Genomic DNA, 23,316 nt, shown 5'->3' on the forward strand with positions numbered 1-23,316 from the left:
GTAATCGCCACCCCATTAACTAATATAACCAAAAAGAACTTAAAATTCCGATGGATAAAATAAATATAATAGGCCTTTGAATAATTACGAAACGCAATAACCAGGGGAATTAATTTTTAAAACACCAGATCCAGAAAAACCTTTCGAAATCGAAACCGACGTATCCGACTATATAGTCGGAGGACAGTTTAACCAACGGGACGAAAAAAAGATTGCATCTTTGCGCCTTTTTTTTACAAAAGTTATATAAATTAAAATTTAATTACCAGATTTACAATAAAGAATGTATCATTATTATCCGAATATTTGAAAAATGGAAACCACAATTATCCGGATTTAAATACGAGGTATTAATTTATACGGATTATAAGAGTTTAACCCATTTTACCACTAATAAAATATTAAATAAGCGATAAATTAAATGGTTAAAATTCCTATTAAAATTCCATTTTAGAATTATTTTCCGAAAAGGAATAAAAAACAGCAGGGCCGACGCTTTTAATCGAAAATTAAATTACAAAAATATAATATTAAAAGGAATACGGGTTATTTTTATAATAGAAGGAAATGGAAACCTTTTATTAACGCACCGAAACCTAATAATAACAAATACGGTAATTACGCCAAAAGAAATACGGAAGATCCACGGAAACAAGACATACGGACACCAGGGAATTTCCAAAATATGGACACAGTTAAAATAACATTACGATTTTAAAGAAATACGATAAAAAACACGAGAAATTATTAAAAATTGCGAATTTTGTACCAAAAGCAAATCCGCAAAATATAAATTATACGGATTAATATAACCGCTACCAGCCCCCAGCAGGGTATGGCAAACCATTACAATGGACTTTATAATTAAATTACCACTTTCGGAAGAACTATTTACGAGAATTAAATACGATAATATATTGGTTATTATAAATAAGTTTATTAAATACGCCTATTTCCTACCGTATAAAAAAAGCAGCAACGCCGAAGAAATCGCCTATACGCTTTTACGAATAATTGTCAATAACCACGGATTACCAGAAAATATTGTTACAAATAAAAACAAACTCTTTATATTAAAATTTTGGAAATTTTTAATCAAATAGCTAGGAACCAATTATAAATTGTTAACAGTATTTTACTTATAAATAAACGGATAAATAAAACGAGCCAACCCAATATTCGAATAATATTTCAAATGTTACGTACACCACAAATAAGATGTTTGGGTATAATTATTACCCATAATATAAATTGTTTATAATAATTTAAAGAACGAAAATACCAAAATAACCTCAATTTATACCAATTATAAAATTAACTCCACAATATACGTAAAACCAAAAATTACAACCACGGTACCACGGGCCGATAAATAAATAAACGAGCTACGAAAACTATATTTAAAACTCCAACAGGAATTAAAATTTATATGAAAAAGAATAATAAAATACGCCAATTAATATCGGATAAAGGGACCATTTTTGAAAAAAGGAAATAACGTTTATTTTATTGGACGCAAAATTAAAAATATAACGATCAAATAGCAAATTTAATTTTAAAAAGTTTGGACCTTTTAAAATCGATAAAAAAATTAGCGAGACTAATTACAAATTATTATTACAAAATATTATAAGAATTTACCTTATACTCCACGTATTATTATGGGAATAAATATTATACGGCATTAATATATAAAAAACGATCGAAATCGACGCAAAATAAACCTACGACGTCGAACGAATATTGGATTATAGAAGGAACCACGGAAAAACCGAATATTTTATTAAATGGGAAAATTATAAATACGAAAAGAACATTTGGAAACCCCTTAACCATTTTTAGAATTACCAGGAACCATTTCGTTAATATTACCAGGAATTGGATTTGCGAACAAATTAGTTAAAAAAAAGGACGACCTAAGAAAATACTACCTACCATTTCCAAAAAATAAGGACCGATTAAAATTCGAAATTATACCACCGGACAAACTTGCAAAGAAAAACAATTAATATATATTACGAATTAAAATAAACGAACAAAAATTTACCGATCGAGTATTGCGCCAGAATATTTATTTCATTTAATAAAAAAATTTAAAAAACCTATCGGGAAGGACGAATCCCAGATAAAATTGGAATCCGGAAAAAGCGATTCCAGGGATATTTTAGGAAGGATTTCGGCCGATCGTCGTCGCTTTTCCTATTTTATTTCCTTACGTTCGATTCGATCCAATTCCTTCAAATTATTAATCCCGCGAAATATAACTCGTATTATCTTTTCGAACCACATTCGTTTTTATTTCCGAAGGCGTTTAATTTTTATATCGATTTGGCGACGCGCCTTTTTAACTGCCTCCATTTCGAATTTTATCCGAACGTGTTGGAAATTAATATTCCGGATTTTTACGGAAGAAAACCCCAGGACGTTATAATTAAAACGATTAAAACGCAAATATTCCATATAACGAAAAAAGTTTTGGGGGAAGACCGAACATTTGGCCACCCCACGAAATTTACACGAAAAATAAAAAAACATTTCCATTATTAACGCCAGAAAAGAAAAAAAAAGGGCGGAACGGCGTTCTGTCGACGAACGACCAGATTTTAATTTGGTTACGCGATTAAATATGGCGTAGGAAAATTAACCAGGAAAGAAGGAAAATTAAAATAAGGATTAGGGGAGTACGGATTATTTAAAGGCCAAAGGGATTTGGCCAAGGAAATTTAATATTACGACCAGATAATTGGGCCAATACCAATAAGGCCAGGCGGGGTTACACCCCTCCTAACGACACCCGACCAAAGGAAATACCGACCGAAAAAAAACTGGATTATATAAGGATAGAATTATATAATACCACGTAATTGCCAAAGGAAGTAATTTTAATAATTCTTGGAAATTATAATAAATTAAAGGAAGTAATTTTACTAATTTAGCGAAATTAGGGAAATTACGTTCCGAATATAATTTATATAAAGCTCGTTTATTACCATATAAATAAATTCGATGTTAGGATTGTTTAGCAGCAATTAAATTTTAGTTAATTTTAATATTTATTTGAAAACGATTATAATTTCACCCCAGTTATTAAAAACCCCCATTGCCCAATTTAAACACTCAGTTGCTTTCACCCATTGTATTTTACCATAAGAACAGGTTACCCGAGATTTTAATCGTAATAATTTGCAAGTAAATTATAGTTTGTTTCAAGGTTTCTTAACGTCCTGCAACCTAACATATATCCATTTTTGCACTGAAATGGGATGAGTTTTGGACTGAAGCAAGTTAGTTTATATTTGAATTTGTTGGCTATGGTTAAATGTAGTTTTCCATTATCCTTATATTTGCTTTTAATTTTGTAAACTAATCTGGATCTAATGGGCCCATTAAACTACCTAACGTTGGGCTCCACATCTCCGACCCCCCTAAAGTCCGGCCCCTAAAAATATCTACTCAGCCACGTCAACCCTTTGTTTTATTTTATAAATATCTAGACGAATTTTTCACTTTAGAACTTGCATTTTGAAGATTCTTGCTCCAAACTTTCCAATGAAACAGTACACTGAAAATCAGCTTCTTGCTGCCATTTCTGACATAAGAAATGGCAAATCAGTTCACAAAACCTCGCAAAAATGGGGTATTCCTCGGAGTACCCTTCACGATCGTTTAAAGGGGGCCCAGTCAATTCAACAAGCGAAAAGATTTTGTCAAAGGCTTTCACAGGAGCAGGAGACCTATTTGGCAGATTGGGTACTTGCGCAGGCCGCGTTAGGCCTTCCGCCAACGCATCAAGAACTACGCTATTTTGCGGAACGAATTCTTCAGGCCGCCGGAGAAAGAAAAAGCCTTGGGAAACATTGGGTTAGCCGTTTTATAGCCCGATATCCAATTTTGAAAACCCAAAGGCCCCGGCGAATAGAAAATGCCCGGGTTAATGGGGCTACAACCGAGGTAATTAAATCTTGGTGGTCCTATTTGAAAAATCCCGTTATCGATACTATAAAACCGGCCAACCGTTGGAATATGGACGAAACAGGTATAATGGAAGGCAAAGGATCTAATGGCCTGGTGTTAGGGCGTAATAAAATCCGGCCATTACAGCGAAAAGAGCCTGGAACGCGGGGTTGGACGAGCATAATCGAATGTGTATCAGCTACGGGGGCTGTTATACCTCCCCTCGTTATATTTAAGGGGAAAAACGTACAGCAACAATGGTTTCCAGCTGATTTAAGTCCTTTCGATACCTGGCAATTTCATGCAACAGAAAACGGGTGGACAAATAATGAAACAGGTATCGAATGGTTAAAAAAGGTGTTTATTCCAAATACCCAACCTTTAACTCCTGAAAAGCGTTTATTAGTTCTCGACGGCCACGGATCACACGTCAGCGACGAGTTTATGCTTGTTTGCCTCCAAAATAATATTCAGCTTTTATATTTACCTCCTCATTCGTCGCACGTTCTTCAACCGTTGGATTTATCGGTTTTTGGGCCGTTAAAGGAAGCTTATCGACGTCACCTGGGATTTGTAAACCAGTTTTGCTGTTCAACGGTTGTTGGGAAACGAAACTTTCTACTTTGCTATCGAAAAGCCAGATCAAAAGCATTTATAGCAAAAACCATTCAATCTGGTTGGCGTACGACGGGGTTATGGCCGGTGAACTTGGCAAAACCACTTTTAAACCCGTTTTTATTAGAAAATAGCAACGCCAACGTCGAAAAAGGTAGAAATAACGGCTTCCAAAGGGATAAAACACCGGAAAGCCCAAACCAAAAAATTAACGACCAATCTTTACTTATTTGGAAAACCCCTAAAACGACCCGAGATATTCGACTTCAACTACAGGAAATTTCCCGGTCCGAAAAAAGTAACGCCACTTCACGGCTTTTGTTTGCAAAAGTCCAAAAAAGCTTCGAAACCAAGGATATCTTATTGGCTGAAGCTCAGCAAAAAATCAGTTTGTTAAAAGCAAAATTGGAGGCGGTACGGCCGGTCAAAAGGAAAAGGGTAATTCCGGATCCCAACGAGCTTTTGGTCAGCAAAAAAAACGTTTATGAAGCACAGGAAAATAATAGGGACTGTTTAGAGGATTTGAACGATGGAGAAGAGGTTAGCGAACCGGGAGAGCCTGACAATGATTGTATTATTGTGCGTTGATAGGTTTACATTTAAATCGGTTTATAAAAGGGGTATTTCGTCGTTACATTTTTCAAGGGGGCCGGACTTTAGGGGGGTCGGAGATGTGGAGCCCAACGTTACAACACTAAATTAATAACCTACAAAGTGTTATCTGCGCCGAATCTGGACCATTGCATCCCTGACATCTAGCACGTGATTCGCCCCGCTTTTGTTCAGGCTGTTCAGTTGCTATTCAGGCTGCTCAGGCGTTGTTCAGTGTGTTCAGTCGCTGTTCAGTTGCTATTCAGGCTGCTCAGGCGTTGTTCAGTGTGTTCAGTCGCTGTTCAGTTGCTATTCAGGCTGCTCAGTCGCTGTTCAGTTGCTATTCAGGCTGCTCAGGCTACGTCCACCCACACTCAGTTGTGGTTTAGTCAACATTCCTTTTTCGGTAATCTAGCAGCTCCTGCGATTGAGTGAAGATTCTCGTTGATAACGGTGCGAACGTCAATGCCCAAGGTGGCCGGTACGGCAGCGCTCTCCAAGCAGCTTCATCTGAAGGACACACAGAAATTGTGCAAACTCTCGTCGATAACGGTGTGGACGTCAATGCCCAAGGCAGCGAATACGGCAATGCTCTCGCAGCGGCTGCATTTCGAGGCCACACAGGTCTGGCGGTGCTAGCATTTGATATCAAACACATGTAGTGTACGCAGGGCCTACACAAGTGTTTATCGCATTGGGCGGTTATGTAGTCCTCACCTAAGGTGAGGGTGAGCAAATGATGAACGCCTTTAACGATTATATCTCAGGACACATTGTAGCCGTTGCCATTGATGCAGCAGATCGCAGCCGCTTACTCTCAACAGCTAAGCTGTAGCCATTATGTCAATTATGCAATTTTTGTCAGTCACTCGTTATATACCTCGAAGTACGCTCGGGAAACGATCAGTATGCGCAGCGACGGCTTGGGCGGTATGAGCAAGCTTTTTGTCATTTGCATTCGACTGATAATAGGCTCGGCTATCATTGCTGGAAGTCTGGATGACATGAGACAATTTCTCCAACTCAAAACCGAAGCTTTTTCACAGGCTTTTCTGCCCATGGTGCCCTGATTTGGAATTTGGAGAAAGACTCGATGCCCAACGGAGCTTCTTTTGAACGTTTCAACTCTCGTTCGCCTGTTTGGCAACCCTGTCACAGTTTATCAACATCCATTTCGGCATTTGGCAGGGCAAACTTAAGTTGGCTATGATCGAGCCAATTGCATCATCTGGATGACCGAAAGCTTCTCTGATCTGTGTTTTTAAGTTCAGAACGCACCGTACAGTGTCGCCTGTTTCCTCCAGACACGTTTATGAAAGCATAGTGCCTCCCTTTGCATGTCATACTAATATCTCCACACGGAAAAGAAATTGCTCGAAGCTGTCGGCGCTAGCAAGTCCTTCTCCTTAGTTGCAATGTTTCAAAGCAAGACGCAGTGATGGATTCTGCTTCGATCTCGCTGGCCGTCCAACTGCTGCTGGAAGATTTGGAAGCCCTAAAGTCCGGGATAAAGGGCAAGGGCCGGGAAGGCGACGACCTCCCTGATATCGACACCGCCACGGAGCTTTTCCGGGAGGAACTCGCGACGCAGGCCGTTTTTGCTTCCGATCGAGCCATGTGCGAGAGTATTGCCGACGCCGTGACCAAAGATGCTGACACGATCAGACAACTCGATCCAGAGCAGGCACATCGGGATGTTCAGCTCGACGACGAGCTCGTCGACAAACTGAAGGTCCTCTACGTCACCGGCAGAGAAGAGCCAGAAAAACATTACCAAGACCAGGACTCTGAGCTCCCCGAGGCGAAGTCTTCCTCGTGGGGCGCCAGCCGCGCTGTCAAGCGTCGCCCAAAGAGGAATTGCACCGGCTGCGGTGAAGATTTCGACTTTATCAATGTGGCGCGCTGTCCCTGTTCTCACGAATATTGCCGAGAGTGCCTGGGCTCGCTTTTCGAAGCTTCGATTGTTGACGAATCGCTGTACCCGCCGCGGTGTTGCCAGCAGCGCATCCCCCTGGATCAAAATCGCATTTTTTTGACCCCGGACCTGGTGGGCCGCTTTAAGGCTAAAGAGATGGAGCTGGAAACCTCCAACAAAGTGTACTGCCACGCCCCGGAATGCTCTACGTTCTTGCCGCCAAGATTTGTAAACGAAGTTAAAAATACGGCTGTTTGTGTCAAATGCAAAAAGAGAACCTGTACGATATGCAAGGGGGCGGCGCACGCCGGGGATTGCCCCCAAGATCACGGCATCCAGCAGGTGCTGGAATTGGCGGCCCAGGAGGGCTGGCAGCGGTGCTACAACTGCTTCAGGGTTGTTGAACTTGGGACTGGCTGTTATCACATGAGTGAGCCCACGACCACTTTTTCTTGGCACGACTGTTGGCTAACCAGAGGCATCGCCCTGTTGTTACAGCATGTCGCTGTGGAGCACAATTTTGCTATCTCTGCGGCGAGCGATGGAATGCTTGCGATTCAGTAACCCTGGCCCTTCCATTCCTGGCTGCTCGAACCTCTACTGGTTCGGTTTCTAGTATATCACCCCCACACCCCTTGCCCGCCACCTCGCTCACCTGTCCCAAAATCAAATAACAAGCCCTTGAATCCTCTCAAATCAGCCTCAACAGCAGGCATTATGTCACGTGCGAACAGAAGATACTGCAGCCTCTGGCGGTTTGACTACATTTACATGAAGGTAAGGAAATTGAACCTCATCGAGCATAGAGGGGTAAATTGGGACGGCAAAGGAAGGCCTATATAACCCTGCATTTAGCGGCTTCCCGGCAATGTTCCGATAAGATTTCCTATCATGGATAAATGCAAGGTTTACTGAGACAGACGTTCAAACCAAGGCTGCCAAGGTATTCGCCAAAACCCGCCTAGTACTAACGCTATGGGAGCCTTACCAACCCAGCAGGTCTATTTAGGTCTTTTCAATGTCTTCCACACCCTTACCAACGTCAGCAAAAACCATTAAATACTGCACGACTGTATACATGAGAAGCTTACCCGTTGTAACAAAGCACATATTAATACAACCGCACACAACACTGGAAACCATCGATGGAACCTCACATACCGTTGTCCCTTTTGCCACAAGTAGTGGCCCGTGCTAGTTGAGTTTGGGTGCGTCAAAACAGGTGTTATAACCGGTACCAGGGAGACCAGATAGAGTCGTCCTACACGCGCCCAGGAGAGATATCCCCGACAGAACCCAAAATTATGTAGGGAAGGAATCAAAACCTTGTATGACGCCAAGGACAGTGATCATTTGGATGAGCAGATCATAATCACCACACTGAGGAAATAGGCTATAAGCAACGCTCATTACCATGTAGATAGATTTCTTTCCAGAATCGCTTAGCAGCAATCAACCTTTGGTTAAAAGTAATGCTTGAGTTGCCAGTCAGACGTTCAGTTCAGCCCATTGTACCCTTAGCAACAGATCACCCCGATACATCAATCGTAACACTCGTGCCTGGGAAACTTTAAGCGTCGGGCTAGGTGGATGAGGAAGCGTATGACCGATCCCTAAACACGACGGCCTCTGGCCTGGGACATTTGCCTTTGGCCTGGGACACTTTGGCCTGGCAACAATCAGAAATAGCTACTTCTGGCACTGCTGTGTTCGTAACAACGCCTGCGTCTGATTGCACCAAAACTGGATTGCTCTAACGTGCAGAGGCTCATTTAGGCCGCTACTTTGGAGGATAAAAACTATTAAAACCCCCATCAATTCGGCAACTGCAAAAGTTTTTGACGTGAATACAGCTTAAAAATTATGAACTCAAGACCATCGTCTAGTCTTTACACTTCGACAGTTTGCTCAAGCAATTCCTCCAGCCCTACCATCTATTCTGCAACCCATTTCGAGCTAGACGACTTGTTGAAAAACATTTTGCTTCTGTTTAACGAATGTGACGAACTGCAGTACAAGGTTAATCTGCTCCGGAACTCCTGGAACCGGACGATTGGAATCTTGACACAAACGAGAAAGATTTGTATGCAGATTTTCCATCTGCTCGACTTGGCTATTAGGCAAATGAACCTAGAGAGAAACAAATACCTAGCAAATTGCACTGCATTTTAACAATTATTGTTTTGTCTAAGCTCCAGATTGTAAGTGATTGTTGCCGTTTGGGAGCATATATTATCTGCATCCAAGTGCCTGGGCTAGAAGTAGCTCTCTCCAAGTTGTCAGGCTGGAATTATCGACTTGATCGACATGTTATACATCCCGATTACTTTGGAACAAGAAACGCTTTACAAAATGAGATGCGGACGCTCACAAGGCAAATTTCTGCCTCGCCCACCACTTTTCCTGCCGATGGGTTCAGGTTGCATGGCCCCCTTGCCTGTCCGGATTTGTTTCTGCCTGGCTTGTGAATGTAGTCTTTCCTGCGTTAGCAAAGGTTGAACCAGTTTGCATTAAAAGAAGATAACCGTACTTATCCGGCAAATTGTTTTCTGTTGGAAAGATCGTCAGCGCCAATGTAAGTGCATGATTTAGAAGGCAGGGGTGTTTACAAGCAGATCTGTTGGTTATGTGGGCGTGCCGCTTTTTACAATAACAAATATCCTTCTAGCAAGTGAGTGGCGATTGGTGGATGATCTTTGGCTTTTTCGGACCCTAATGCCACGATTGAGATGGGCTTCGACAGCTAGCGGAATATTACATCAATTAGCGGCCTCTTTGGCTTGGGTTAACTCTTGCGATAAGTTATACCAGAGAAGCGTCACTGTAATCAAGGTTACGTTCCCGTTCTGACCCGCAACAGATTCGCAGGCTTGCCTTGTTTACACACAGAGCTCGCCCTGAACATTAAACTTTCCGATTTATCGGAGCCGCCAGAAATCGTTTGCAAGCCCCAGAATTCCGGAGACAACTCATGTTAAACATATTATCTAGCAGTGGAGACAGAAGACTAAAAATTGTTACTAACGGTAGACGCATGACATCGGCCCACTACATTCCTTCCGCCTCCACCTTTCGCATTCCCTCGACCACTAACCCGTGCTAGCACTTAGAGAATTTGCAACGAGTACCCTCGCTAGTACTGAGTGACACCTTGAAGGGCACATGGAATCACCCTTATGACCTAACCCTTACTCTATATCAAAGCTAAACCTTATCTTTGTCGATACACGGCCAGTTTCCTTCTCTCATACTGCATCAAATTCCGACGTACTTGCAACTTCGCGATCGACGCGACGCGCAAAATGCGCCGCAAAAAACCCCGCGTCGTTAATGCCCGCGCAAGGCTTCCGCTCAAGCAAAATTAGCCGCCCAACAGATAAGTGCACAAATCAACCTTGCATGGCTCAACACTTAAGTTCAAGAGGCCATGTGAGACTGGAAGCAATGTCGTGCCGGCAGTTGAAAACATAAATGGCATAATCCACGCACGCAGGGAAGGTGATACTAACGTCATTAATCCATCGTTCTCGCGGCCGTCCAATCGGCCCCCTCTTCGAGCAGAAGCTTCACCACTTCGACGTGTCCTTAGCTTGATGCAGCATTAACGATGTCAATTCAATATAGGGATCAGGCGACCGGACAAAAGCCCAAGTTGGATTTTCTCCTCAGACACTCCTGGATGGACCCGCAAAAACAGCGACGGACCAAATCGCCATCCAACCAAAGATTACTACACCAAAAAATGCAAGCATCAAAAGTTTCGAACCTGAAACATCAAAATTCAATTGAGATCAGCAGACCAACTTTGTAGTAGTTACCTAAACATATGGTCTGCTACTAGTGTGGTTAATATCACCGTCCTTTCGTGCCTCAATTGTGACAGTTCTATCTCTGGCTGGCGGCACGACACTGCTTTCAATCTCAGGTAACTTCTTATTCTCAAACACAGTTGCAGAGCTTCCGTGCGCAAGGTTGGTCGTCTTGTCGGTCGTAGCAACGAACATAGCCTTGGGATCTAGAGGTTCCAAATGACTAAGCGCAACGTGGCGATCCTCACTTATCGATATGGGACACGCAATCTGGGATTTGGCATCGAAAGCGGCGCGACGGTCGCATATTCTCTTGGTCGGGGAGTGGTCAACGGTCGCGAACGGCAAGGTGTAGTCGAGGAATGATTCCAGCAAGATCTGTCTTAGAAATCAAAGCAAGTCATTGAAGAATTCGAGCCAAGGAGAAATTGATTTATGCATTTACCGGTTGGGTGGCCATTTCCGCTCAAGCGGACGCCTGGCGCGGACGTTGACTACGCGTAGCTTTTTGCGGCGCATATCGACGCGTTGATGGGGACTCGCAAGGGTACCAAAATCCGATATGGAAGGGGAAGAACAGATACAGAAAAAATTACTTATCGATAAGGACAAAAAAATCTAAAGGCTTGCATTGGGCCAACAAAAGTTGTCCCACAAGAGAAGAGGGGCGCCCATCACCGGCTGGGGATCCGAGCGGAGACGGCTCCAATGCTTTTTGGAGGTGGCAAATCAACAGGATAAGAAGCTAGTTTTGGCGCCTCGGATCTCACACGACCATATTTGTTAGGCATACTCGACACGCATGAGGCAAATCATGTCTGGGATAGGCTGTTCTAATGGTACAACAACCCTGTCGTGCAGCAACTGGCAAGGCACACAACCCGGACTTCTTTGACTGAATGGCAACAATACAGTCAACTATTTCGCTGGAATCAGCAAATTCAGGTGATTCTTCACGATCGACTTCAATTGTACCAGCCTCATTTTGGGCCCGCTCCCTAAGCCCGACGAACGTATTCGGGTCCGGTTCGACCCTCTGTTTTTTTCCGGGGTGCTACCGCCTCCAATCGCGATTCCAGTTGTTCAACTTTCCGTTCTGCGCTAGCAAGATGTAAATCCTCGGAATCCCAGCCTTTCCGGATCTTTGAAAACAACAAACTTTGCGTAGAGCTGTTCCCAGTTAGCTTAGCATATCGTCCCAGTTGATCTGCCACCCTAGAACTTTTGGGGGTTTTCCAGTCCACCAAACGAGCCGTTTAGGATTGAATGACCCAGATTGCCGGATTCTAGCGGTGATGAACGACGGTCGTCGTTTGGCCTCACATAGCTTTCAGCCCCTTACGGTCTGACTGCCTGCAGCGACTTTGGCCAAGGAAAAACCACTCTGGTACGCTGACAGCCTTTGAAAAAGCACATGCCGTGCAGCCAGTTTTGTACACGGAGGCGCGGTTCGCCGCCCGCTGAACCCTGAATATCGACTGCAAGAGAGGCGTTGTAGTCGAGATCGTTAGCGTCATGGTGCTGTGAACCGATTTGTCCCTGCATCACCGATGTGAAGGCAAAGGAAGGTGGCGGCGATGGCCCATTGCATTCCATTTCTTGAAGAATGAAAACTGCACGGTAGGACGAGTGCCACGGGCTGTTCCACAGTTTACCTAGCATCAGCTCCCGGCGTGCTAGAATCCCTGCAGCCAGCTCCGCAGCCATGTCATAGAGATGCTTCTCGGTAAAGGTTACCCAACGTTTCCCAACAGAGGCGGCGTCGTAATCTAAGTAATCGTAGATCTGGTCGGCCAGAAAATCGTCTGTATCTTCTAGAAAGATGGCGAGCTGCAGCAGGGCTTTCCGTTCGTGCAGGTTAAGATTTCCTTTAGCTTCCTCAATCCACGGCAATTCTGGTGGGAAATCTGCAATATCAACAACGCGCCCTAGTTTCCACAGATGGCCGCGCGTTTTGACGCCGTGCTGTGTTATCTCGACATCGATCAGCCGACAGCCTTTGTTGTACGTTAATGGCCGAGGGCCGTTCTCGGGCGCGTTGAATTTCCGGAACATAACCTTCTTAATGAATTCCGATACCGTCAGCTCGGCTACCGATGGCAAAGTGTCGTGGCTGTTGTCGAGAATTTCGCCGTTGAGCAGACACACGGCTAGAATTGATAGACTGAGACTATGGGACTTTTGGATCAGTGGCCCGTGGTCGAGCCTCACTCTGTAACGACAGCAGTTAGCTACAATTGCAAGCCGATCCCATGACTTCGAACAACCGCGCTTTTCGATATCGGTGATCACCGTTGGGGTCATGGGGCTTGAGGCTGGTAGCAGGAGCTTGTATCTCCCGGCAGCGCTGAGAACGAGGTCGATCTGCTCACACACCAACCGTGACAATCCCGCCACCTTGCGCAGAGCTAGGCACAGCCGCGTTGCTTCTACGGAGAACAGGACAGAACAGATGCACAGCTCTCCCGGTATCTTTCCGAAACTGGAGCACATCCTCTTCTGCGACTCGAGAGACTTCTCATGACGGATCAATAGCTTCATCCTATCTCCACCACGGTAGTTTTCCTGGAATGTCCAAGCGCGAGACCACCACCTGTCATCCGTAATTCTCCTAAGCAGCAACAACGCTTCCATCGCCTCGTCGCGACCATAAGCTGCTGATAGCCAGTGTTCGCGTCCGCCCGTGACGAAACGGCCCTCAAGAACCCCCGCAAGGAGTTGCAGTTCGTTTTTCGAGTTCAGAGGCCGGCCTAGCAACGCTACCGGATGATTGCTCAACTGATAGACAAGATCCATTGCTTGTATAGCATTACGCTTCTCGATGCATTGGTCATGGTCGACGCAATCATCTTGGTTGCATGCATCTTGGCGGATACAGTGGGCGTCGATCCAAAATAAGTCAATGCCGACATGGTGCATGTAGCCAATGACGCGATCGAAAACGCATTTTCGCACTTTTGAACCCTCCACTCGCTTGTTATCCCAGTTTTCCACTGGACGCATGCTCGGTTCAGGGTCTTCGTACTCGGAAGCATCCCAAGTGTAGGACAGTGCCACATAATCTGAGCGACGGAGCGCATTAATCGAGCGGCGGCGCAATTCGTAGGCCCTTGGTTCAAGGCACCGAAGGCTGGAGATATAGTAGAGGAGCTTGCTATGCTCTGTCTGGTTGCTTTTACTTCCAATGTCAACGAGCTGCGAGACAATGGATCTGTTATGTTGCCGACTGAGCTGGAGAAGCGATTGGTTCTTGTCGTCTGAGCTCATCTCTGCGGCTTATGAAAGGCAACTTGAATAAAGTGGCCTGATTCGGGGTGCTTCGGAACTCTCGTTATGAACTAAAGTCCAATGTGCTAGCCTAGGGTTCTCTCAGTACGATAACTGCCAGCAGCTTTATTTGACATGGGAAAACGTATGATGATATTTATAATGCAACGATGCTAATGGTGCTAATTGTGCTGGTATGCATGCGAATTTGGCTATGCTCTATCCAGGCGCTTGTAAGCAGTGATGCATTCGGCGCCAGAGCAGACCAAATAAAACCTCCACCATTAGAGGGGTACATATGCGGGGGTACATATGCGGGGGTACATATGCGGGAGGCCCTCTAATATATAAATAGCAGTCGATAGAGACAATGCTAGCCAGTCAAATGCCTTCTCGCCCTAGATTTTGTTTGTTCTTCCTCAATTCAGGATCCTTGTAGTGGAAGGTGGTTGACTCACCAATAAACCTTACAAATGGCTTTCGAATACAACAAATCTCCTTGCTGCATGCATAATGGGGATGCGACGATAATTAATCAGTCAACGAATTTTAAGCCCTGTACCGTCGGACTGTTCTTCAACCAAGAGAAGTATGCAAAATCAAGTCTGCTTGCGTTTATTCAGTATACGACCTGCTGGCTAACCTTGAGCGCCCAGCCTGTTTGATCTTAATGGGCGATAACCATGAAAAGCGTGCGCCTTTTCACGCAGCTGACAAACTTGCCCGCCTGGCGGCAGAATTGGTTCTTGGTGACTTGTAAAATCATACGTTCTCCATCCCTTCTGAGGAGGGAAAAAGCGACTATTCGGTACTCCCCAGACTCCTTCAACGAGACGATGGATTTTGTGTGGACGCCAAGGCTATAGGAATGATGATAGGGGGTATGGGGCAACGGATTTTCTATGAGAGTACGGAACATTGACTCTATTTGACTGCATCGCTTTGAAATTAAGTTAAGGGAAGTGCTAGGCTCCATGGATAATCGAGTAAAATAGTAAATCATTTTGAGTAAAACTGCAGGACTTAGACGTTGTTTTGGTATCGTGTAATCGAGGATGATGGGGTGACTGCATGTGGAGCACGATGTTGTGGGGGCCATGTGATTTGATCGGGGGTCCAAAATGTTGTCTAATCAGTCCTTGGATAAAGACGGCAAGAGGCCAAGTAAAAGGCATCAGAATTGAACACACCGGATCAAAGGAGCATAGGAAGTCAAAATCGAAACCCCCCACGCACTCCAACGCGACCGTCTGCCACCCCGTAGTGGAAAGAATCACTACCGGATGATTGCCTGTTCTTCGAGACGCTCGGTGCCTCTGCCTAGGGTGGGGTAATTTTCGGGACCGACTTGAGCGCACTTTCAAGGAGCGGCGATGTTGCAGACAATATCTAGACTGTCGCCATCACTGCGGGGATGCATGATTGCTGCATGGCGCTTGCAGCTGCTTTTTATATTGGATGCGTGGTCGCAACTATAGCCAACTCATCCAGTTTTGCCATACGGCCTTTGTCCGGCGTTTCCCAATGTGCCCTGCCAGACGAGTTCCGACGCCTCGTGCTGGATGACGAACGAGCGAGAACAAAGGGAAGAAATGGATAAGAAATCATGTAAGCGGAATCGTTATAGCTCTGACCACTCGTTGCCTGAAATGGTACTCGTCCAATTTCGTGGTGTGACTGCAAACGGCCATCCTGCATCCTCGCTGCTTGTGTTTCCATCATCACCCCTGCCAGCTTGCGATTTGCCTAGGGACAACGCAGTCATGGTATATAGCAGCTGGCAACAGTCCCAAGTTGGCTCGGAGGAGCAGAAAAAACACTACGGGACGGCCCAGGAATTGAAGTTGGCGCAAGGATACGACCTAGAATCAGCCATGGCTTGTTGACTCATGCAAGGGTTCTTTTCCAGCTGGTTTTGCAACACCAGCCACATGTTTTCTGTCACTCTCTGGGTCGGTCTATAACCTTGCGTGGACGGTCAAGCGAACCATATCGGAACATATTAGACCGGGCATTACGAATGGTCCGCGTGCTGTAGGGGACGATGTTCCGGGCTATTTCGGCATCTGTGATGGCCTCGTTACCCTGCAACTTGCTTGTGATGATGCTTTGGGGTTCGGACCGCTAGATCTTCGACAGCTTGGGTGCCATTTTTGGAGGCTGCATAAATAGGTGACGCTAAATGGGTTACGATGTGGCAGTTGCAAGCACTGGCCTGGGAAGTTTTTAGCAGCGCACAGAGGTCGGTAAAACGTTACTCCGAAACGTACCGATTTCCACTGTCTGCCAAACGCGCTCCACAGAACTCCGGCCCGCAATCACGGCCATTTGGACTGTGGGATCTATCATGTCGACGACCCTCACCAACCTAACATGGTTGTTTCCCAGCCTTCGTTGACAATATCACTTCGCAAAGTTCTTGGAGAAGAGCACCCAAGCAGTTCTTGCAGGTGCACATTCTCAGCCATGGCTTTGCCAAGCATACGCGCTAGCCAGTCCTTGCTGTGCGATTGAACCAACAGTTGCCGCAGCTAGTACGTCAGCGTCGCGCAGCGGCTGCTAGGGAAATATGCGAAAAGCGATCTTGTGGGGCAGGCAGAAGTACATCCAAAATCGAAATAGGTACCTAACATTGGAAATGGCGACCAACGAGTCCGTTGAAGGTCCCATCACACGAGCCAGAAGTGACTGGGCTAAGCTTTTCCGATTGCTTTTTTGAGAGCAAGCTATGGAAATGGAAAATGGAAAGTATATGTGCGCTGCGCGCGGATTAATATGGCGGAGCATATGCCGCTGGCCTCAACCATTTCTATCGAAATAACAGGACGTTTTATCAAAACATTATTGTATAGAGGAGACCATGCAGTTGCACCATGGATATTTACGGTGCTTTTGGCACCACAGTTAGTCTCGGGCGAACCTAGGCACACAACATTGGAGCGACGGGCACTGTTAATAACCAATCATTCCCAAACTCGAAGCCATGCGCCCCGTCGAGGAGGATGGCTTACTGGGCAGGGTCTCGATATCTCGCGCCCTGCCGACCAGTCATTCCCATGACGCCGACACTTTTTGCGACTGCAAACATGAGTTCGAGGAAAGAGACAGGAACCCAGCTCCAAGCTGGCCATCGGGCACTTCGCCAGGTTTGAAGGCAGTAATATGAAATAACGGTGGCTGGGCGCTGCCCGTGATTTATCCGACACTGACTTTTCTGGCGCGTTTACGTGACCATATTGAGGACCACGCGAGGCCGTGCGTCATTTGGCGCAATGCAGCGCTGGAGACGAGACCACCCCGACCTAATTGCGTCTGTTGTAGCCCCTTTGACGCGCACAGAATCAATCCTTTTAGACCTCGAGACCCTAAGCGATGGATATCTGCCCAAAAACCGCTTTACCCATCGTTTTCCAAGCGTTGTGGGCTGTCCAGATGTTACGGAGTGGCGTGCCTGGGCGACTGCCAACCGTGACTAGCTCCACCTCACGTGACAAGGCGCCAGGGTTCGTTTGTTGTTTGTTCGCTTAGGCGCGTGTACACGATAGGCACTGCGTGCCTTTATTCTTCTTTACACTTAGCTTTAGATCTTCGAATAGAATCGCCCCTATATTGCAGCCTTGTCTCTTTGGGATCGCTTTCGTGACACCAGGCACGTAAAGTACTTGGCCGGCGATGTGAACGATTTCCCGGTGCGTAGGGGGGAAGCCTAAAGCCTCCTGGGCTAAAATCCACGCCTCCAGATCGTCCTCCTGGGTCACACTAAGCTTCTGTAGGGTTGCGGTAAACTCTCGTTGCGATCTAACACCACGCATGCGATCTTGGAGGGTAGCCCTGGGAACACCCCATTTTCGGGCTGCTACGCGGATACTCGAGCCCTGCTCCACTTCGGCGATAGCTTCAAAAACATCGCTTTCGGAATAACGTTTCATAGATGCAGATATATCAATCAAAGAAAAAAGCATGGCTTTAAGTATAAAACTGGAATCATAAGGTGACAACGCGTGCATCGCGTTAAAAACGCGGCATGGAAATTCGGGTGGCCGGAATGCGGGGCGTTGACTTGAAACATATGCTCTACTAAAAGGGATTACACTGGATAGTCTCTCTTGTGGTACGCAATGCACAGCCCCGATGCAGTTGGGGAAGCCTCGTCAAAAGCGGCAAAATAACCGGTTGGCCTCTCAAGGGGGCCAGAATGTCACGACCAGGCATACATTGGAGAACCTCAGTGTATTAGGCGCTTTTAACGAAAATTCTAAACTGAAGAGAAGAGAGAAGCTACAATTGACGGCGCGCTGGAGAGGCGCGTTTAAATCCGGGGTCAGTGGATCCCTTTGCCCGATCCCTGGCTCGGCGTGGCGGTGCCTGCCAGCGGCGTGGCTGGTGGAGCCGAGTCGTGATTCTGAGGGTAGGTCTGGGGGCCTGATCCTCACACAGAACATGCTCGAGCAAGGTACATAATTCGGCTCCGAATCCTTAGCCGGGATATTGCAAATGCGGGGATTCTCTAGGGCTTTAATTCGCGCTTATTTATATCCTAAGCTATTTTGCTACGTTGTTTTACTTAGGGTAATGGAGTGGAGATATATAAAATTACAAGGTGTAAAACTCAAGTAGTGTGACATTTGGACCATGAGATCACCAGACCCTAACCCTGACCCCTGACCAACGACCCACCAGGGTGATACCTTCATCTACGTCGCGTCAAGCTCAGGACTTTGTTTGTTTCCTTTCTTCTCCTCAAAGTGGAATCTTCGTCGATAAGTGCCAGTAGACTAGCTTCCGTGCTATGCTTACCCTGGCCGTAACAATTACCACGCAATCCACTAGTTCAACATAATTTCATTTTTGGACTCTTTCGTGGCAATGGTTGAAATTCACGAACTTTTACCTTGACGGACACGTCCATGCGATGTGATTGTCCTGTATGGTCAGCCTTTGTGGCCGCCAAGCCGAATGGGGAGGGGTTGGCCAGGCGAAATGGCCGTCAGCACACAAGCACAGCTACCCCTCCTTCCCTACCTAAGCCACCGGACAGTAAGTAGCCCATTAATTCAATATAGTTAATAAAAGTCCCTCTATTCAGTCAAAACTGTCTGGGCCGCTTTAAATAGTGTCTTATAGAAGCGGTGGCAGACCACAGCGGAGCGCGGGTGATTTTATAGCCGGCGACACTGCCTCGTTGGAGCAGAGGCTTTAGCCTAAGCGAAACAACCGACACAAATAACAAAAAAGGTACAGTTTAAAGGGCTAAAGAAATCAGTGCAGATTTACTGTTAAGTTTTGTGGTCACCAATCAGCTCGACTCCTGGCTGCATTCTAGATAACCTGTATCAAGGGGGTCCGGCATCTGCCAACATAACTGGCTATAACCGCACAATACTGCATGACAAGGCATACCTAGGTGCATAGCTGAGGATATCCGGTGTAGCACAACATGGCTTGGCTACCCCCCATTACAGCACTGCCACACATTTGATCCGCCTAGTGTTTTTTTCTATGCGAAGGATCAAAACTTTCATGCTCCAGTCAAAACCACAGGTAGTCTTGGTCTCCCGGTTTCTTCCCACACGTCTTTGCCAATCTACCTGTGCTCGACAGACCAATGAATGTGCTTAACGAGCCATGTGCATACTGCACGTAAATGATCGATACCCTGCCGTCTCCGCAAAGTTTGGAAGCATCCGCCCGGATAGCCCAAGTTGGGGTCGAATGTTGGCGTCGAGGGATCAGGTATTTGGCAAGTCTGGCCTCTGCTTGCCCCCGTTCAAAAAATCCAACCTCCGTTCACACTGTCAATGGAAAGATACAGGTATATCCCGCTTTCTTCAACTTGCCAGATCCGCCTCTTGAGGCTTTTTGCCGGACGAGCAGATGACGAGTTGTCCGGCGAATTGTTTCATACATCCCTCAACTGCGCGCCGCGCTTTACAGCGCTTTCGTACGCGTGGGGTGACCCGGAGCCCCGGAAAGCAATTCGCTGCTGTGGCCTCATTGCTGAGGTTGGTCCCAGCTTGCACAGTGCTTTGCGGCATCTCAGAGGGCCTGATGACGATATCATCCTCTGGGCGGATGCGCTGTGCATCGACCAAGAGAATATACCAGAACTCAACGAGCAGGTCAAGATGATGGGCGACATCTACGCCTCGGCGATTCCCACAGCTATTTGGCTTGGAGAAGAGTCGGCCGAGGTCAAGATGGCTTTTGGCTGGTTACGCAACTTGAACAAAGCCACAGATTCATGGGAATCCAATCAGCAGGCATGGAAGCACGATTCTGAGTTCATCGATAAACACCATGCCGAGGCGATATTACAGAGTGCTTTCGGTAATTGCAAGGTACTGGCCTTTAGAAACATCTGGGCTCTGCTCGACTGTCCGTGGTTTACACGAAAGTGGGTCATTCAGGAGCTCGTTAAGTCGCGCATGCCATTGCTAGTTAGCGGCAGGAATTGCATCCCGTGGCCGTTTCTATCAGCATGGTTAAGATTCATTAGGAAGTGTACAGTTCAGTACGAGGATTTCAGATTGTTTTGCCCACGACCTTTTGAGGCTGACTCCAAGGTTTTGGGAATATGTGAGCTGCGAGCCACGCTTCTGTGGCGGATTGCAAACCAAGAAACCCCTCTTTTGCTGTTTCTTCTGACGAGGACGCTGCAATTCAGATGCCGCGACCCTCGCGATCACGTATTTGCTTTGATGGGGATCGCATCGGACGCAGAACGCTTTCCCCCCGCTGATTACGGGAAGAAAACTGAGGATGTATTCCGGCAGCTTGCTTATGCTTGCGTGTCTGATACTATGAACCTCAAACTGCTGTGGTCTCTTCTCTCCTCAATGCCCTTGGAAAAACGGTTGCATTCTTGGGTACCTGACATAGAAAAAGGTGTGGCTGAATGCGACGGGGGCGTCCTGCCTACCCAGTTTTCCGTGCAGCAGGAAAGAGACTACAACGCAGGTGGAAAGTCGTTTCCGGAACCGCAATTAGACCGAGGTCGAAACTTGCTCAAGATGGTGGGCCGCATCGTCGATAAGATTCAACTTCTTGGGTCCGACAATAGAAGTCTTATCAATGCTCAGACTGTCGAAGGTATAATGAAGATGAGGAGCGATTTCAGAACCTTCGGGCAGAATCTCCAACTATTGCTCCAGCAGAAGTACCAGTGGCTGGAAGAGTGCATCGCCATCGCAGCAAAAACTATCAGCAGAGATGACGCCGAGGAGGCGTTCAAAAACGCTCTTCTAAGCGACAAGATGGTCAGCGAAGAAGCACCTCAAAGCTTAGCGGTGGCGAGGCGAGAATTCTCTACTTGTATGCGCCTAATGAAAGAGGAGGCATGCAGTGGTCAGCTGTGGTTCTTGGCCGTTTTCAACCGTCTGAGCCTTGAGTCCGGTCACCTCTTGGAAAACATGATATCGGACAAGCTTCAGCGGCGATTCGGTGGTACGGAGGGCAGGAGAATAGGCTGGCTACCACCGGTGGCCGAGGAAAGAGACTTTATCTGTATCTTTGACGGCATGGAGCTCCCATATGTCATCCGTCCAGCGGGTAACGGCCGATACCTCCTCGTTGGTGACTGCATAATCATGGGACTTATGATGGGAGAAGGGATGCAGCTGCCCAAAACGGAGTCGCAGATAATAGTGCTTGAATAGCCAATATGGAGGTGATATCTTCGATGGAGAAATTTATAATACTACTAGTATATAAAAATTGTTGTTTTCCTCCATATCGCGCCAGGGGGTTCCTGCCAAAGGTCTTCCTAGATTTTTATCTGGTCATCTATCAATCAGTCACAGCTTCCAGAATCGTGGTGTTTGTACGGCCCTGCAAGCGGGGCAGGGATCGCCGGGTCGTGGATGGGTACCGACCTGGTCAGCGTGTTCTGTTTTGGCTACCCTGACAAAAAAATGAACTATGCGCTTCGGCATTCCAAGGTGCTCAAGGCCAAAGGCGATCCCACCGGCGATAGAGATCTTCGAATAGAATCGCCCCTATATTGCAGCCTTGGCTCTTTAGGACCGCTTTCGTGACACCACCATGGGGCGATATTGCCAAATGGATTCATCACCCCTACTCTCAAAGCTTGGCATATGCAGGCCCTGCTTGTTCTGCCAGGCTCCCATAGCCGAGTGTGGATGGCCAAGACGGCCCGAGAAAAAGCTGGATATGGCTGTAAAAGTCCATTAGTGGACTCTCCACAGCGTCTGTGGCATTTGGACCTTGAGATCACCAGACCCTAACCCTGATGCCTGACCAACAACCCACCAGGACCCTTCATCCGCGTTGCGTCAAGCTCAGCAACTTTGTTTGTTCCTTTTCTCTCCTCAGAGTAGAATCTTCGTCGATAGATGCTAATAGACTAGTTTCCGTGCTATGCTTACCCTGACCGTGACAGCGTCGAGATACACCCCCGTGGATTTGCCACACCGTAGCAAATAGGCCACAGGCAGCACCTTCCCTTGCCGAACAGGCGTCACCATGTCCAGATATTCAACCTGTACAAATACCACTGACGTGCAAAAACAACACATTTACACATTTGAGCCTATGAGCTGGGATTATCTGACGAAAAAAAGTCGCTTTCATAGAGACTGGGTTCGGCTGTATGTACGAGATCCGAGGCTCTAAACGAGGATCCCTGCCCTGTTGGTTTGGCCCAAAAAGCACCCGGACGAGCTATCTCCGCCCGGATCCCTTCCCTGTTAGTCGCTCGTTGGAAGGGCTTCAGGCACTTGACAAGCCGAACTTGTGCATTCTGTCGGCGACCAAATACTCAGCTTACATAGATGACGAGGATGCAGACAATTACGCTCTGGCAAATGGTGTGGAGGCACTGTTAAGTTTCTATAGCACCAAAATAAGGTCTAGGAACATTATGCACCATCCAAGTGAAGCACGTCAACCTGTGCCTAAGCCTAAAATTACTAACTTAGTCCTCCCGCCTATACTACAGAGACGGGTGTGTTTACAAGCATAACATGCTTTTGGGCTTTGCTGGTAAGCCGTTGTGTGAAAGTACTAACCAAATCAAGAATCTGCTTCAGCTACGTTGATAAAACCTACCCCCAATGGATAGACTGATAACGAAACTGGCCTTGAATTGGTTGAGCATTTCGACCATTGCACGAAATTGCGGACAAAAGGCGGCGTTAAAATCAAACA

At 46.4% G+C, this 23,316-nt stretch overlaps 5 protein-coding genes across 5 annotated transcripts; 3 read left to right on the forward strand and 2 right to left on the reverse strand.

Annotated features, from left to right (window-relative positions):
* Nucleotides 1-6,598: 6,598 nt before the first annotated feature.
* On the forward strand, nt 6,599-7,639 carry PpBr36_11119 (uncharacterized protein; the record flags this gene model as incomplete). The annotated part of the gene is made up of 1 exon (XM_029898222.1): nt 6,599-7,639. One exon carries the CDS (start codon nt 6,599-6,601, stop codon nt 7,637-7,639), a length of 1,041 nt encoding a protein of 346 aa, XP_029743456.1.
* Nucleotides 7,640-10,893: 3,254 nt separating this feature from the next.
* PpBr36_11120 (uncharacterized protein) lies at nt 10,894-11,559 on the reverse strand (the record flags this gene model as incomplete). The annotated part of the gene is made up of 2 exons (XM_029898223.1): nt 11,330-11,559; nt 10,894-11,266 (listed from the first exon to the last, which is right to left on the reverse strand). Exons 1-2 carry the CDS (start codon nt 11,401-11,403, stop codon nt 10,894-10,896), a joined length of 447 nt encoding a protein of 148 aa, XP_029743503.1. The 5' UTR covers nt 11,404-11,559.
* Nucleotides 11,560-12,222: 663 nt separating this feature from the next.
* Nucleotides 12,223-14,151, reverse strand: PpBr36_11121 (uncharacterized protein; the record flags this gene model as incomplete). Its single annotated transcript, XM_029898224.1, has 1 exon — nt 12,223-14,151. One exon carries the CDS (start codon nt 14,149-14,151, stop codon nt 12,223-12,225), a length of 1,929 nt encoding a protein of 642 aa, XP_029743502.1.
* Nucleotides 14,152-19,058: 4,907 nt separating this feature from the next.
* Nucleotides 19,059-19,196, forward strand: PpBr36_11122 (uncharacterized protein; the record flags this gene model as incomplete). Its single annotated transcript, XM_029898225.1, has 1 exon — nt 19,059-19,196. The coding sequence occupies one exon, from the start codon at nt 19,059-19,061 to the stop codon at nt 19,194-19,196; it is 138 nt and encodes a 45-aa protein (XP_029743501.1).
* Nucleotides 19,197-19,949: 753 nt separating this feature from the next.
* On the forward strand, nt 19,950-21,806 carry PpBr36_11123 (uncharacterized protein; the record flags this gene model as incomplete). Its single annotated transcript, XM_029898226.1, has 1 exon — nt 19,950-21,806. One exon carries the CDS (start codon nt 19,950-19,952, stop codon nt 21,804-21,806), a length of 1,857 nt encoding a protein of 618 aa, XP_029743500.1.
* Between the last annotated feature and the right edge of the window lie 1,510 nt (nt 21,807-23,316).

Source organism: Pyricularia pennisetigena, assembly GCF_004337985.1.
Source record: "Pyricularia pennisetigena strain Br36 chromosome Unknown Pyricularia_pennisetigena_Br36_Scf_13, whole genome shotgun sequence".
Classification (NCBI taxonomy): domain Eukaryota; kingdom Fungi; phylum Ascomycota; class Sordariomycetes; order Magnaporthales; family Pyriculariaceae; genus Pyricularia; species Pyricularia pennisetigena.